The sequence below is a fragment of the Pempheris klunzingeri genome, chromosome 15, assembly GCF_042242105.1.
Source record: "Pempheris klunzingeri isolate RE-2024b chromosome 15, fPemKlu1.hap1, whole genome shotgun sequence".
Classification (NCBI taxonomy): domain Eukaryota; kingdom Metazoa; phylum Chordata; class Actinopteri; order Acropomatiformes; family Pempheridae; genus Pempheris; species Pempheris klunzingeri.
Genome location: NC_092026.1, coordinates 20,885,170 through 20,899,699, shown reverse-complemented (window position 1 = coordinate 20,899,699; position 14,530 = coordinate 20,885,170). Strand labels below are relative to the sequence as shown.

The window sequence follows — 14,530 nt, the reverse complement described above, 5'->3', positions numbered from 1 at the left end:
AAGACAGGGTGGTTTTTGGTGATTAGTCTAGCCAGAAACAAAAAAATAAACCCACACATGTTGCAGATTTGAAACAGAAACAGGAGGAATACATTCTTATATTATTTCCAGGTCCACGTTGCTGAAGGAGAGCACAGTCCAGAGCAGAAAGAGAGAGAGGGGGGGGGGGGAGCTGCAGCGATCCGATTTACAGATGCTCTAAAAACAGCCGAGGCCTTTGAAGGCAGCAGATGAGCAACGTACAGGGTTCCTACTCAAAGTCTGGAGCAGGATGGTCATGAGTTCGGGGCTTATGAGGGACGACACGAGTCACAGAAAGTGTGAGATGAAATACATTCAGCTTCAGGTCAAACTTTGTTTCTGCAGGAACCCTGGATCTTCACACTCGGAAGTTTTATTATCTGCTGCTGAGAAACTGACGTCTTCCAAGACGCAGCGACAACCCCGACGCTCGCTCCAACTCTCCTGTAAATGGCTTAGAATCCAGTGCACTGCTTCTGCAATATTATACAGTTCTTAGTTATTTATATACTGTAAATATATACTGTATACAGTAGATATACTGTATTCTATATATATATATTCTTTACATCCTCAGCGGGTATTCTCTTTGTATGATTTAAAGGACCAAAGTAACTTGAGTAGCTTTTCCAACGACTGCCAGACAAACAAGCGCTGATGATGTTGACGACGATTTGATGAGATTAAAAACTAATTTCCCTCCTTTCTGCTTTATGTACAGATTGTTTGAGTTTATCAATAAAGCATTGGAACCTTTTTTTTTTTTTTTTTTTTTCCATTTTAAATGAGCTCTACTGTAGGACAAAAAGGGCTTTCAGAGTAACGGGAGATCAGTCTCAGTAACACCGTCTCTAACTGGGATCTCTGGAGGCTACAGATGCACAGTTAGGATGGAGGATATGTACAGGTCATCTGCCCATGAAGTAAAGCCTCTGTGGTCGATGAGTAAAGCTTCAAAAGGTGAAGTGAAATGTTTGTTGATGAATCGTTGCTGCAGGCACTGAGCACCACGGTGCAAAAAGTAAAAACCAACCCAAAACATTGACCACACAGACGCACCTTCCAACCCCTCATTTCCTTTTTCACTTCAGAGGAAGAATCAGGACTTTTCAGCAGCGGACGCCGGTCTCCCTCCTGTCAGAGCATCCGTGCTACACAGAGGCCGGAGAGTTCAGTGCTTCAGGACCCCGCGGGCTGCCACAGTGACGCTGGAGTGACGGGTGATCAGGAATCTGAGCAGCTACGTGCAGCGTCTACGAGTATTAACCCAACGGAACTGTTCATGTTTGTTGTTTCATGACACTGAATCAACGTAGATTTGACGTTTTTTGACTCTGATCAACAGAGGAGGCGGAGGTGACGTAGGACTCGCATGCCATGAATTCTGGGTAAATTAAGGCATTTTTTTTAAATCTACAAAACACGGCTGACAACATCTGCAGGAAACCGCTCAGAAAATAGAATTTAACCATAACAAAGATGAAGGTTATTATAGTGACAGAAAACTAAACTGAAATTAGGTGTGAAAAATATTTGAGTTGACTCAAGTAAATATAAAAACCAGACTATAACGGACCAAAACAATACTGTGTACTTACAAAAGTACCTAAAATAAAATTTACATGTAACATCTTGAGTTTTCATCTTTGTCAATTTGGTCAAATTTCCCTTTTGTTTTTATTGAGACTGGGATGTCGACATGACCATCAGTCAGCTGCCTTCACAAAGTGCTGTGTTTGGATTTAACACTGATTCTGAACTTAAATCTGCCCCTGACAATAAGAATAATAAATAAAAAAATAAGATTTAAACTAATAAAAAACTAAACATTTAACTAAAATGAACAAACCTCTCCGGAAACTGTAACTAAACTGAGATTAAATTTTTTTTTAAATAAATCTAATTAAAAATACAAAACTATAATAACTAACAACGGGGAAAATACAAAACTTATGAGTAGCATAAAAATGTTTTTGTATTTTATAATCATTTTAAATCACATTGTCCAGATCGGTTGATATTAAAGGGTTTGTTCTGTTCTCAGATACTTTAAATCTAATTTGACTGTTTGCTGTAAAACAATAAAACATGGAGACTTTACAGAGGGGCTAAATTTATCTTTTTTTATGGGCTCTGTAACGCTGCGCTGGGGTCACACTGTATCACCTTCAGTCTTCATTTCCTACTCACAGCATCTCATACGAGCAGCAGAGACCAGACCACCCATCAGTACACACAGGGGGGGGCGGGGGGCGGGTGGAGACGACACATGACAGATGATCCTGCTCGGAGCTTCCTCGGGCCCCAGGCGGCCTCTGGAGCAGATCACACGGCGGCTGGATGCATAGGTTTGACTTGAGGAATGCTACCCCGCCTGGCACGGCACAGCTTTTCGGGCTCTTTTGAAGTGCAAACGGTCGGAGGGCGGTGACGGAGGGCCGGGCTGTGAGGTGACGTCAGGGATCAGAATGAGATGAGGCTCCAAAGGCACCCTAGGAGATGATCTCCAGGATGTAGAAGACCAGCTCCATGACCACGGGGCCCTCGCTCAGCTGACACGCCCCGCCGTGGATGACGGGGATCAGAGCGCTGTCCAGGTCGCTCAGGTACTGAGGCAGGAGAGGTTGGCCGTTACTTCCTGCCAGGTAACCCACCTGCAACGATGGAGACGGGCGTCAGACTGCATCCGCACAGGGAGTCAGAGGATCTGGTCTTAAAGATCTGGCTAACGTTCAGACAGTGGTCTTTGCACATAAAAACAAGTATTGATTATTATTATTTATGTGGAAAACACAGAACAGCCACATTTTTCTGAGACAACTGCTGACATCAACATTTTTTTTTTTTTTTTTACTGACAACTGCACTTGTATTTTTGTGCCTTTTCTTGATTTTGTAACTTTTTATTTTGTGGCTTTCACATTTAATTGTCCATGTTTACAATGTATTATCTCTGATCAGTACCTTTTTCTGTTTGCAAAGACCTTTATTTTAAAAAGGTAAATAAAGTTTGTGTGCTTGCTAGATTATCAGAATTGGAATATTTTGTATTTTGTGGTGCTGATCAATAACAGTCTCAGGCACTCAGAAACAACCGGTGAACCCACCTGGTCAGAGTCCAGTGTGACCCTCAGTCCCAGCTTGGCCATGCCGTCCTCCTTCAGCAGCTTCAGGTGCGGGCAAAGCGCCATGCAGAAAGCTCTCGCCACGTTCTCCGTCAGCCGGCTGTGGTCTGCAGGGTCGCTCAGGCCGTTGGGCTGATCTTCACTCTGGAGGAAAAACACCTGAAGGAATCGCAGAAAAGACACAATAATATTTTAACCGTTTTAAGGCTCCAACAAAGATTAAACAGCAGCCACGAAAACTAAGCGTCAGACTCCACGTCAGCGTCAGTATCCTTAGCTCATCAGTTATGAAATGTGTCAGAAACCTGAAGTGTTGGTGAATCAAGCCGTAACACGGCGTCGACTCTACAGGTTTCTCTTGGATTCCCTTCATATGAGGCACATCAGACTTTAATTTGGTCCCAGTTAAAAGATACGAAACTCAAACATCTTTCCCTGTGAGAGTCCTGTGCTGGTTTAATTTTCTCACTGTCACTCACTAGAAGCGTGCAGTGGGGGTGTCGGGGTGTACTGTACCTCCGTCCAGCGGATAACTTTTCCGTTGGCTTTGAACTCCGAGCCGTGGAAGATCTTGACGCTGGTGATGGACTCCATTGACTTCCCATCGATCGGACTGATGACACTGAACGACGAAACACACAAAACATCATTCATGAAACAAAGTTTACAGAGGATTTAGAAACAGAGCACACAAGTAAATGTGAAGAGGAGAAGTAGGAGGAGGAGGAGGAGGAGGAGGAGGAGAGGGGCGGCTGCTATGATGACGCACAGACCTGCCAGCTGCTCAGTTAGAGATCACAGACCAAAGACTGCGGCTGCACTCAGCCAACTTTATTCTTATTGTTAAAAGGCAATTTTTTTAACTGCTGTTCCTCGGCCAGATGTGAGTAAGTCATTAAAAAAAGTAAAATCTAAAATCGAGAACTGCCAAGCAGACAAGTCTATAATGGATTAGGATGCCTCTTGCAACCAAACATCTTTTGTCCCAAACACAATCACCATTTTACAGCAGACAAATGGAACTTAAGTTCTGTGTTAATTTTGGTGACCCCTGTGGACCACAGCAGTAGTGTTCCCTGCATTCGAGACCACAGAAAAATAGGAATACAGATGGGAAAATGAAACGTGGGGTTTGGATTAAGAGCAGCTCCTGACCATCCAGGGGGACCGAACGCAGCAGCAGACGGTGTGACCGCCCCAGGAGGACGGGGGAGAGAAGCAGGATAAGTCAGGGTAAATCATTTCGTCTGAATCTGACCAGGTAGCAGCTATTTAGAAAACTGTCTCATCTGCTTATAGAGGTCATATAGAGACTTCAGTTTTAACCTGAGGCCGTTTGATTACCACTTAAAAACGTCTCATAGTAGGTTTTGATAAAACAGATGAGTATTTTATTTGTATCTTTTAACAGTGTTCTGTTTTAGTGTTTCTGTTCTTACTTTATGCTTCGTGTTCTCGTGCTGCTTTTTTATGAAATAAAGTGCAGGAGTTCAGAGGAGAGTGAAAGTCAGTCAGCACACAGTGTGTAATGTCGTCAGCTAATGCAGGCAGTTAAATATGCATTTATCAGGATCTGATGGCAGCACGACAGCAGACTAACTGAACTTATCTGGTGAAAAAAGGGTTAAAGCAGCGACTGTGCAGAGAATATTCTGCTAATGAAGTGGTACAGTATCTGGTGAAAGGTCCCAATTATATTTAATAATGAAAAGTCACATTTAAATTTGCAGATTTTATCAGGACTGCTGTAAAATTGATTGCGTCGGTTCGTATCTCAAAGCCACGTCAAACCACATCATTCCACCCTGCTAAGATTTTCCTCCAGAGGGCCTCCCCGAGCATGCATAATGAGTTTTTACAGCAAAGTAGTAAAGGCAGCGGTTGGGAAGCCATCAGTTCAATTGTCCGTGACATGAATGCATCTCCTCCAGCTCCCTCTCCGTCTCCTCGTCTTTCCTCTCATCCCGTCTCACCCCTTGTTGAAGTTGTGGTCGTCCTCCGTCCACTGGATGTGGATGAGCTCCTGGTTATCCTCCTGGTCGGCTTTACCACACGTGATGGTGAAGTCCTTCATGTCCCTCAGGGCTTGCCGTAGAGAGTCCATGGTCTCAGCCGTGATCTGGATCATCACTCCATCTAAGGGGGGGAAAACACAGATCTGTTATCACCATCAATGCTGATGCAAACAGTGTATTCATCTCTTGATCGATTGATTGATGGAGAAATCAACAAGTCTGATAATCATTTAAGGGGGAAACTCAGCCTATTATACACATGGAGATCAGTTTATTTGTCATTAGGAGTACGATGATGATGCCATCAGGGTTGGTGGCTTGTAGACGACTTTAATGATAAGAGAGGTTTCCGCACACTTAAATCATTGCAGTGTGTCACATTACTTCAGAGCTTTTCCAACTATCAGACCTCCATCAGAGCATAAATCAACTTTACTGAAAGCTGGTAAAAACTGAAGGTGAGCAGCTGGATAGACATTTACCAGGAAAATGAAAAAAACTAATGATTTCAATGGAACTGTGAGACCTTGAAACTTACTAGGAACCAAAAGTCAGGGCCTCTTTGTGAATGTTTTTGACTCTACTGCGAGAGTATTTATGATAAAATACTAAATCACTGGAGCCCCCTGACAGCCATGTATCCAGCAAAAATGTCAAACATTCACTTTCAAATGTGAGGCTTTGCTGCATTTCCCTCCTATATCATTGTAAATGAAATATGAAAGAGTTTACATTAGTTTTTGAGAAGCTAAGATGGACATTTTCAAACTATGTCTGACATTTTATGACTTAAGAACAATTGATAATTAAATAACCATCAGTTGCAGCAAGCAGAGAGAAATATAAATGAAATCCTCCATCACAGTATATATAATTATATTGCGATATAGATATGGTATATCATGCTACAATCATGCTACAAGAATCTTTTACATCTCTGGGTCTAATAAGTGTGAGAAATAGCTACCGTGCTACAAACTGGTAATATGTTTATTTCCAACATCGACCCCCCGTGTTGCAGCACTAATGATGAATTTGTTCCAACATTGTTCTTTCTGTGTATTGAGACCTTTGTGAGGTGGCTTCGTACAATTACACTCAACTAATATTTCAGCATTTTTACAGCCAACATGTCGTTTATTGTCACAGTTCTCACCTTCCACAATGCTGGTCTTGGCTAAGAAGCCCGACGAGGCTTTCAAAGCACCACTGAACACAAAGAAGCAGGCTCCAGTAACTGTAGAAAATACAGCAAAAAACCAAGATCAACTTCACGAATCAACCACTGGCTGAGGTGTAATTACTTTCAGGTAAACAGACAGGAGAAATAATAACAGCAGGCAGGAGGAGGACTCTGAGCTCTCCAGACAACAAGCTGGACATAAAAACCAGACAAATGAAGTGTGATGACTCTGCTGCCGTGTCAGCACCTTTGCGAGGCTGGTGATGGATGCTGATGGCCTGCGTCTGGTAGTTCCCATCGTCGTTTTGGACACACACGAGGTGGGAGTCGGCCCTGTCGTTGAAACACGCCCCCATGGCGAGCACATGTTCGTTGGACTTGTTCATGGCCTTCATCAGCTGCAAGGACAAATAATATCCATGTCTAATTAAGCTGCCCTTTGGGTGTGTGCTGAGGAAAATGGGCTTAACAGAGGCCGCCTGGTTAAGCCTAATTGCAGTGGGCTTGTGGGTAAAGTCCTCAAGTTAAATGGGATGGCGCTGAGATGACAGATTGCGAAGAAAGACACTGACATGGGTGGATATCAATAGTTGAAAGATCCCACATATTAATTCCGCTAAATCCCCTGCCTCTGTGTCTCTTTGAAGTCGTCCTTTGCAAATCAGAAATAAAACTGAAAATCTGGAGGGCTTTAGCCACTTGCTGCGCTAAAGGCTCGCCTGCAAGCTGTTGAGAAACGGTCCCCACTTCACATTACTGGGCTCCCATCTGTTACTGCGTCAGCTGCCAAACGCTACGACCGGCGCCACTCTCGCCGCCGTGGCTTTCTCTCTCCGCCAAATGGCGCTTCGTGTGTATCGCTTCTTCTGGTTGGACGTTCATTCACACCCTCGAAGCAGCAGCGCTCTAACAAGTCGGCAGCCCACGCCTCATGTTCAGCTGCAGGGCCCCTGGAGAGTTTGTCGCGCTTCACCTACACAAAATGAACGTGTGTGTGTGTGTGTGTGTGTGTGTGTGTGTGTGTGTGTGTGTGTGTGTGTGTGTGTGTGTGTGTGTGTGTGTGTGTGTTGATGTTCGAGGAGCTGAAGTGGAGCCTCCTCCGCTGATGTCATCAGTCCAGTGGAGGGTTTAAAAGAAAAAAGCTCAAATGAACTGCTTTCATGGGTTTGTTTGGCTCGTTTAGGGGATTCTCGCTCTGATTCCAACTAGACTTTGTGGTATAAAAACAAAGTGGACAACCAGATTTTTATGACAGTATAAATGTGATTATAGAATGTGAACGGTTTAGGAAGCAGTGTAACCCACTGTAATATTAAAGCCTCTGCTCTACCGGTTCACCACCGTTCATAACCAGAGGTCGAGTAGCAGTCTCCAATCATGACACTCATGATTGTTCCAGCTTTTAGGATATTTGAGAATTTTCTGATTCTCTCGGTTTGATATCATTTTGACATGGTGGTCAATGTAGTTCTCATGACGCAGGATGACAGCTGCCAAAACCGCAGGGATTAACAAGTTACCTGTCAGCCCACATAACTTCATATTTACAGCAATTGTTAGTGTGAAGAAGAAACAAATCCAGTGGACACTCACCTCGTTGTAACGATTACTGGGGATCTTAATGCTCGTCTTCCTCACTTCCATGTCCACAACCAGACCTTTCACCACCGGCAGCGTGTACTGGTAGTTACGGAAGTCCTGCGACAGGGATGGAAAAATGAGGATGACGATAGGAACGTGGTTTTTGAATTGAAGTAAAATGAGCAGAGTCTTAAAAAAAAAAAAAAAAAAAAAATCAGAGCACCTCGAGGACGACACTTGGTAACATATGTGATGTCTTTATTTGATGAAATTATCCTTCAACACACAGTTTGGAAAACGTATTTGAGGCAAATGTCACTTTTCAACATGGTACGGCAGAGCTCTTCAACCTTGACAATAAAGAACAGAAAGAGAAAAGCGAAGCACTTACTGCGAGCAGATTCATGATGGTGTGACCAGTCTCTCCAAAGAGGGGTTTTCTGAAGCGAACACTGAACAGTGGGCATGGATAAACTGCAAAAGAAAATGTCTAGTTATTGATAAATCCACAATAGAAACATATTGCCCCTGATGTGCTGTAATTGTTCCTTTATTATTTTTATGAAGATATAAAAAAGACATTTTGATTTACTTTTGTTTTATGGTCTTTGTTGGTTTTCTTTTATTATTTCTTGGTTCTGGGTCTTTCTTTGTTTTTGTTTTGCAGGTGACGATCATGTGTTTAATGTCTTTTCTTTCCCTTTTCACTCATAAATGCAAATTAACTGAACAAGGAGACCCCCCCAAACATTAAACACAGTGAACTGTGCCTGCAGTTAGAATGCTCCTAATCCACAAGTAAAAAATAAGGCTGCTTTTTTCTCCAGCAACTAAAGCTCCTTAGATGACTATTTTTAGCCTTATCTCAGCAAACAGCTGGAAATAAGATCTCCCCACAAAGTCTCATTAGCAATAAAAAAAAAAAATAAAAAAAATCTCAGCCTCAATCTGCAGTTCAGTGGGTATTCGACTGCTGGCAGGCTTCCAACCCCTCTGCAGGTCACTTCTTAAGGTAAGAGGTGAAAGCCTGGAGAACTACGCTGTTTGTGTGGTGGATTAATTTCATGGTAATGCTAACAATTTGTGTTGAAGAGCCTCGGCTGTATGTGGCTTTGTTAATGTATTCTATCTGGGCCCGCTGGAAGCAGGCAAGAGGCTTAGCAGAGCCAGGCGGCGCTCAGTGCTGGCAGGTCTAGCAGTGAAAGACGGGGATTTGGTGGAGAAGTGGCTCTACGATAAAACCCCTCACAAGACTTCCTGGTTATGTGGGAAAGCTCTGAGGAACGTATGAAGGCAGGGTGGTATAAAGTCGTCTTCTGACAACTGACACGCTGAGCTCTCTAGATCAATCTGGAGCTTAATGTTTTACCCTAAGAAACCATCGAGCTATAAAGAGGACACTTTTCTCTCTCTTTCACCAGATTTCACCTTGTGGTGAAAAAATTCTTCTTCGTTCACTGGAATATTTAAAAAAATGCACTAAATCTGACACAATTTACTACTTGGACTCGAATCAGAGGCTCCATCTTGCTAGCAGTCCTATAAATATTTGCTCCGTCTCATTTCCGTTGAAGCCCACAGTACAAGCATGCGCTTTAACAAACACACAGGTCAACATTTTGTGGTTGTGGATGGTCAGCCAATAGAAACAAGTTAATAGTCCAGCATGTTTTATTATTGTGTTTAGTGCAATAATAGACTGCAAGACTACAAACTGTAACATCGCTCTATCAGACATTTTACGGTTTGTGACTGTAGATCGATGGTTATTTATTGCCCACACCAGAAATATGACATCACATCCCTTTTGGGACTGCATGCGGGGAGATAGTGTTGACTGGTACACTGATGTGACAGAAAGCAGACATCAGGTTTGTTGTCTTGTAGTCAGTTTCTGATCAACATTTTTGTTTTTGAAGTTTGTCTTCTTTTATCAAATTAAAAACAGTTTTATGGTTCTCTCCTGCTCAGAAAATATACTTCCACGTTCAAGTTCATGTCATATGACTGAAGGCTGCAGAACAGCTATAGAGGTGAGGGTAAGACTCTAGAGACTCTACAGAAAGAAATTTGAAATTGCTTAGTACCATTTTATGGACCAATTTTGTAATTGTGCCATCTTCGTTGAGATATTTTTTTTTTCTATATGGATAACATAACTAAATGTGAACTTAGCTTTACAATAACATTAAATTACATCATCAAATTACACTTATTCCTCTGTCATTACTACTATTGAGTGTGAACCCCAGTGGTCCAGACTCACATCGATACTCCGCACCCAGCCGCAGCATGAGGCGGATGGGGAAGACCTTGGCCCAGGGCGTTTCCCATTTCTGTATCAGGATGCCGAAGAGGTAGGGTGGGTTGGGCAGCAGTAGGTCCTGCAGTGACTGGAAGGAGGGGCTGATGTAGAGGAAGCCACCATGCTCCTTACTGCCCAGGAAGCTCTGCGTGAAGAATGAGTGACTCAGGTGGCTCAGCACGTTGCCTTTAGGAGAGGAGGAAGAAAGGGAGGGGAGAGGAGGAGGAGGAGGAGGAGAAGGAGAGAGAGGTTAGTGATACAAGAGATGTGAGGAGGAGGGGTTGGTGAAATAGGATAGGGGAAGACACAGCGGGGTAGTGGGGGAGGAAAGAGGAGTAATATAATAGGAGTTGGAAGAGGAGGCAGAGGATGAAAATAAACACAAATGAGGAGCAATGGAGGAAAAAAAAAGAGAAACCAGTGTTCTCATCCTCAAAAACGGAGGCAGCTAGAAAAGGCAGAGGCTTTTAGTGTGTTCCTGGGATTATTGTGTAGATTTGGAGCCTTGCTTATTCTGAATGACGAGCAGTGAATAAAAGTAGGTCTGCTCACCCTACAACCTCATATTACCCACAAAGGGTTCATGTTACCAATTATCTGTGAGACGGATTGCTGGCATTAGATGCTAAATAACACAATAACACTAATGGCACGACAAAGCTCGGCGGCTAGGACTTGCTAAAGCCAGCACTTCTTCCCGAGACCTAACTGACGGCGAGTTAATCAGGAACGACACATACAATATGGCTGCTTTCCACCAGGCTGAAACTGCTCCGGTGTGAATATTAAAAAGGAAACAGCCTGAGGGAAGCAAGCCGTCAAAGTCACCCGATATTAGCCGATTTTGCTCTGCAGCATACGGAGTTAAAAATGCAAGACAAGCGGCGGTGAGGTGTCACGCCTAGAGGGAGGCGACCCGACAGCGGGACGCTAATGTTTTGACCATTTGTCATGAAAATGGCTGAGAGACAGTTCAACAGTAGCGGACAGTAACCTGGTTTTCAAATAGAGGATGACTAGGTGCACCTGTAGTCTCTAGTGAACAGAAAGTAGAGCTGGAACATTTTCCCTCTACTTTACACTACATCACTGCAGGAGTAGGTCATTTTTTACTGTGCAGCACCTGACTGAGACAAGACAGACTCACCTATGGACCTGGAGACAGGACTACTAATGAGCTGCTATCTCCCCCAGGAGGGGCCCACGGTGGAAGTGGACTAATTTCACAGTGTGCCTCCTGGTGGAGCTGTTGGTTGTGTTCTTACCACTGAGGGCCTCCTGGTAGAGCTGCACAAAGTGGGTGAAGATGTCTTTAGGAATGGTCTTCTCGTCAGGTAGACACTGGAGCAGAATAACCACCTCCGCCTGGCCGACGGCGTGCATGCCCTTAGTCGTCACATACCAACACTTCCTGTTTACATCTGTGGGTTTAAAATAAAGAAATGTCGTATCAGACATACAGGAGACTGTTACCAAGTTACATCAGAGCCATAAACATTCCATGAGCTCCTTTCAAACATGCAGTGTAAATGTGATGGCAATTTTACATGCTTATCTCATCTCTGAACAAACAGTGGAGTCACTCGTATGGAAAAGACATGGCGGCACTTTTACTATTTTTGGACGTTGCAACATTTTTTGTAACATTTCCATCAATAGGTGCTGACAACAGGACACGATTTAATATGCTTGTAGAGAAATCAAATGTACTTTTTATTTCTCCTTTAATAGAACTTTACTACTCAAGTATCTGCTTCTTTGCTCAAGGAGAATAACATTACTGCAGTAAACCACACAAATCACTTAACGCATTTTAAATCTGAGAAAATTCTTCTCATGTGAGATCAGTCCTTAAAAGTGATTTCTCTTGAGTGCAATGTCAAATGAGCTTACACACATACACACACACACACACACAGTAACGATCAGACAGGCTGGCTAATTATTATTGATCTTTGCTAACTGCGTTGACACTTTACATACGGCACATGAGCTAATAGGAATAAGGCAAATCCTGATTTAACCTCTTGTAATTATATCCCCGTGTTTCAGATTATACAACAGGCAGCAGACTTCTCTAATACATTATTAAATTTGTCTGACAATGTATTAGTGAAGTCTGTGTGTGAAGTGAACGGACCATCCCACATCCTCATGATGGTCATTAAGTGAGTAAATTAAGTTTTCAGCAGCAAAATAAGTTATAAAATCCATCTGTAGAGCACCTGCCATGTCTCAATAAAGCCATAACAAAAGGAATGACGTGAAATTAACATATAGGTGACGCCAGAAATACTACATATTCCATGCCTGACACATCTGCATGACACGCAAAAGGAAATAATCTGACTTTTGGGGTTTGGGGATGGAAACTGCTGCCAAGTAATTCACAAGACAAATGCTTAATGAAGCACAATCAAAAATTTATACAGTACAAATATGTATTCTCCCATTTCCTTAGATCATCATGAAATAATTAATCTAAAAGTAGGTCCACACACTCATTTTTGCATGTGAATAATGTTTTGACCTGCATTTTCTGAATTTCTATTTCATGAATGCCCTACATTGCTGATTTGAGTGGTGGAAAGGCACTGGCAGGATAACTCACAGTTGACAAGCTTGACCATGGCGAGCAAGTTAGCATTGAGCACAAAGACCAGGGGGTCTGGGCCTCCCTCCTCCAGCTGCTGCATAAGGACGATCTCTGACGGCCTCTCCTCCACTGCATAGTCTGTAAGTGAGTTGGGGTGAAGCAAAAGGAGAGGAGGGTGGAGGGAGGAGTCGAGGTAAAGTTAGATAAACCGACAGGAAGAACCGAGGATGAGAGGGGGGTCAAGATGTCGGAGTGACAGTCAGGGGGGAGGTGAGGATGATAAAGGAGTGACATGTGAGGTAAGAGAAGGAGATGATTAACAGCTAGAAACCCTCCCAGTTCTTCAAACACCATCAGTGCGTACCCGTGAACAAATCCCCCCCTGTTGGCAATGAGTGGTCGAAACATGAGCCGTGATACAAAGCACATGAAGATCACACTTCACAAGCACAAAACACAGCAGCTGACGGAGCAATGAGGAGGCAGCACAATGGTGAGGATGAGGGCAAGCACCTGTGATGTGGCCTCCCGTACCTCCTTTGACTCCGGTGGAGATGAGTATGGGAGGGAGCCCGTCCTCCGGGATCAGGCTGAGGGAGCTGCCCACGGGGCTGCCCACCGGGGCAACAGTGGTGTGGGCCGCCTGCGGGTTCAAAGAGGGGCGGGGGTGCATGGTTAGACGTAGGTTATAACACACAATGAGATTAAATTATAAGAGAGGCGGTGTCCAAAAGGGTTTTCATGGCTGTGACATACAGATACATCTGGGTACTAAAGCTCACGGCATCCACAGTGTTCTTCAAAATAATTCACATATAAATTAAACAGAAGGAACCCTGAATAGTTGGTTTTGACTAGGAAACAAATTCATAGAAATTACCAAAGTTAGAATGAATTGTTATTTTCCTTCAAATAGTAAATGTTTAGGCCAGACAGCCCAACCATTCAGTATTACATTTCTTTAAAGCTGCACTAATCATTATCTGTATATTAACAGTAGCAAAAAAAAGACCATGATGAAACCCTAAGAATTACCACCCAACCCTGTAGTTTCCCTCTACGGAGCTTTAAAGCATCTTTCAGCTCACAGTTTTAGTTTTATGGCCCATATCTTTACTCTTCTGTTTCACTTTCACTACTCTTAAGGGAGCTAGTGAGTTACTGGCAGGCCGGTAAAAAAAAAAGCATTTAGCAGCTACAGAGGTCAAATATTTTTCATAGTAGTTGGTGCAGAAACAGAGTAAATACTGGGCTTATATTTTTTAGGCGGTCAGAAACATGACTGACTGAATGCTAATGCTGCTCCATGTACTGAAGAGTGATTTGTAAATGCACAACTGTTGACTAATACTTTCACCACTACAGCTTTAATGGGTGATAATCTGCTAATGTTGTTTTTTCATCTGTGCCACTGTCCCCTCGAGGCCAAAACACAATGAAGCGGACATTTTAAGCTGCGACTCGTAAAAGACACAAATTTGAAAATGAACAGCCAAATTCAATACTGAAGGGGCCAAGATAAACTGAGTACAATTGACTCACCAACACTGGGTACAAATTGATAGCATCTTTTTTTAGACCCCCTGACTCGTGAGCTTCCTTCATATTTTGCACAACCGGTCTTTAACGCAAGCTTTGTCATCTCAAAGACCAAAATGTGATTACTGCAGTGAAGTTCCTTGAGTAGTTTTCTCCGATTTGATAA

The 14,530-nt window shown here is 43.2% G+C and overlaps 1 protein-coding gene across 1 annotated transcript in view; it reads right to left on the bottom strand.

Moving 5' to 3' along the window:
• Positions 1-2,069: 2,069 nt before the first annotated feature.
• The window catches only part of zfyve9a (zinc finger, FYVE domain containing 9a), a 29,138-nt gene continuing 16,677 nt past the window's right edge, over positions 2,070-14,530 (bottom strand). Inside the window, exons 8-19 of the mRNA XM_070845772.1 lie at positions 13,339-13,468; positions 12,841-12,963; positions 11,495-11,650; positions 10,191-10,415; positions 8,316-8,398; positions 7,937-8,041; positions 6,591-6,741; positions 6,317-6,397; positions 5,119-5,281; positions 3,662-3,767; positions 3,128-3,304; positions 2,070-2,675 (exon numbers count right to left, since the gene is read on the bottom strand). Coding sequence (XP_070701873.1) covers positions 2,514-2,675; positions 3,128-3,304; positions 3,662-3,767; positions 5,119-5,281; positions 6,317-6,397; positions 6,591-6,741; positions 7,937-8,041; positions 8,316-8,398; positions 10,191-10,415; positions 11,495-11,650; positions 12,841-12,963; positions 13,339-13,468 — 1,662 coding nt within the window. The 3' untranslated portion in view covers positions 2,070-2,513. The remainder of the gene's footprint in view (positions 2,676-3,127; positions 3,305-3,661; positions 3,768-5,118; positions 5,282-6,316; positions 6,398-6,590; positions 6,742-7,936; positions 8,042-8,315; positions 8,399-10,190; positions 10,416-11,494; positions 11,651-12,840; positions 12,964-13,338; positions 13,469-14,530) is intronic.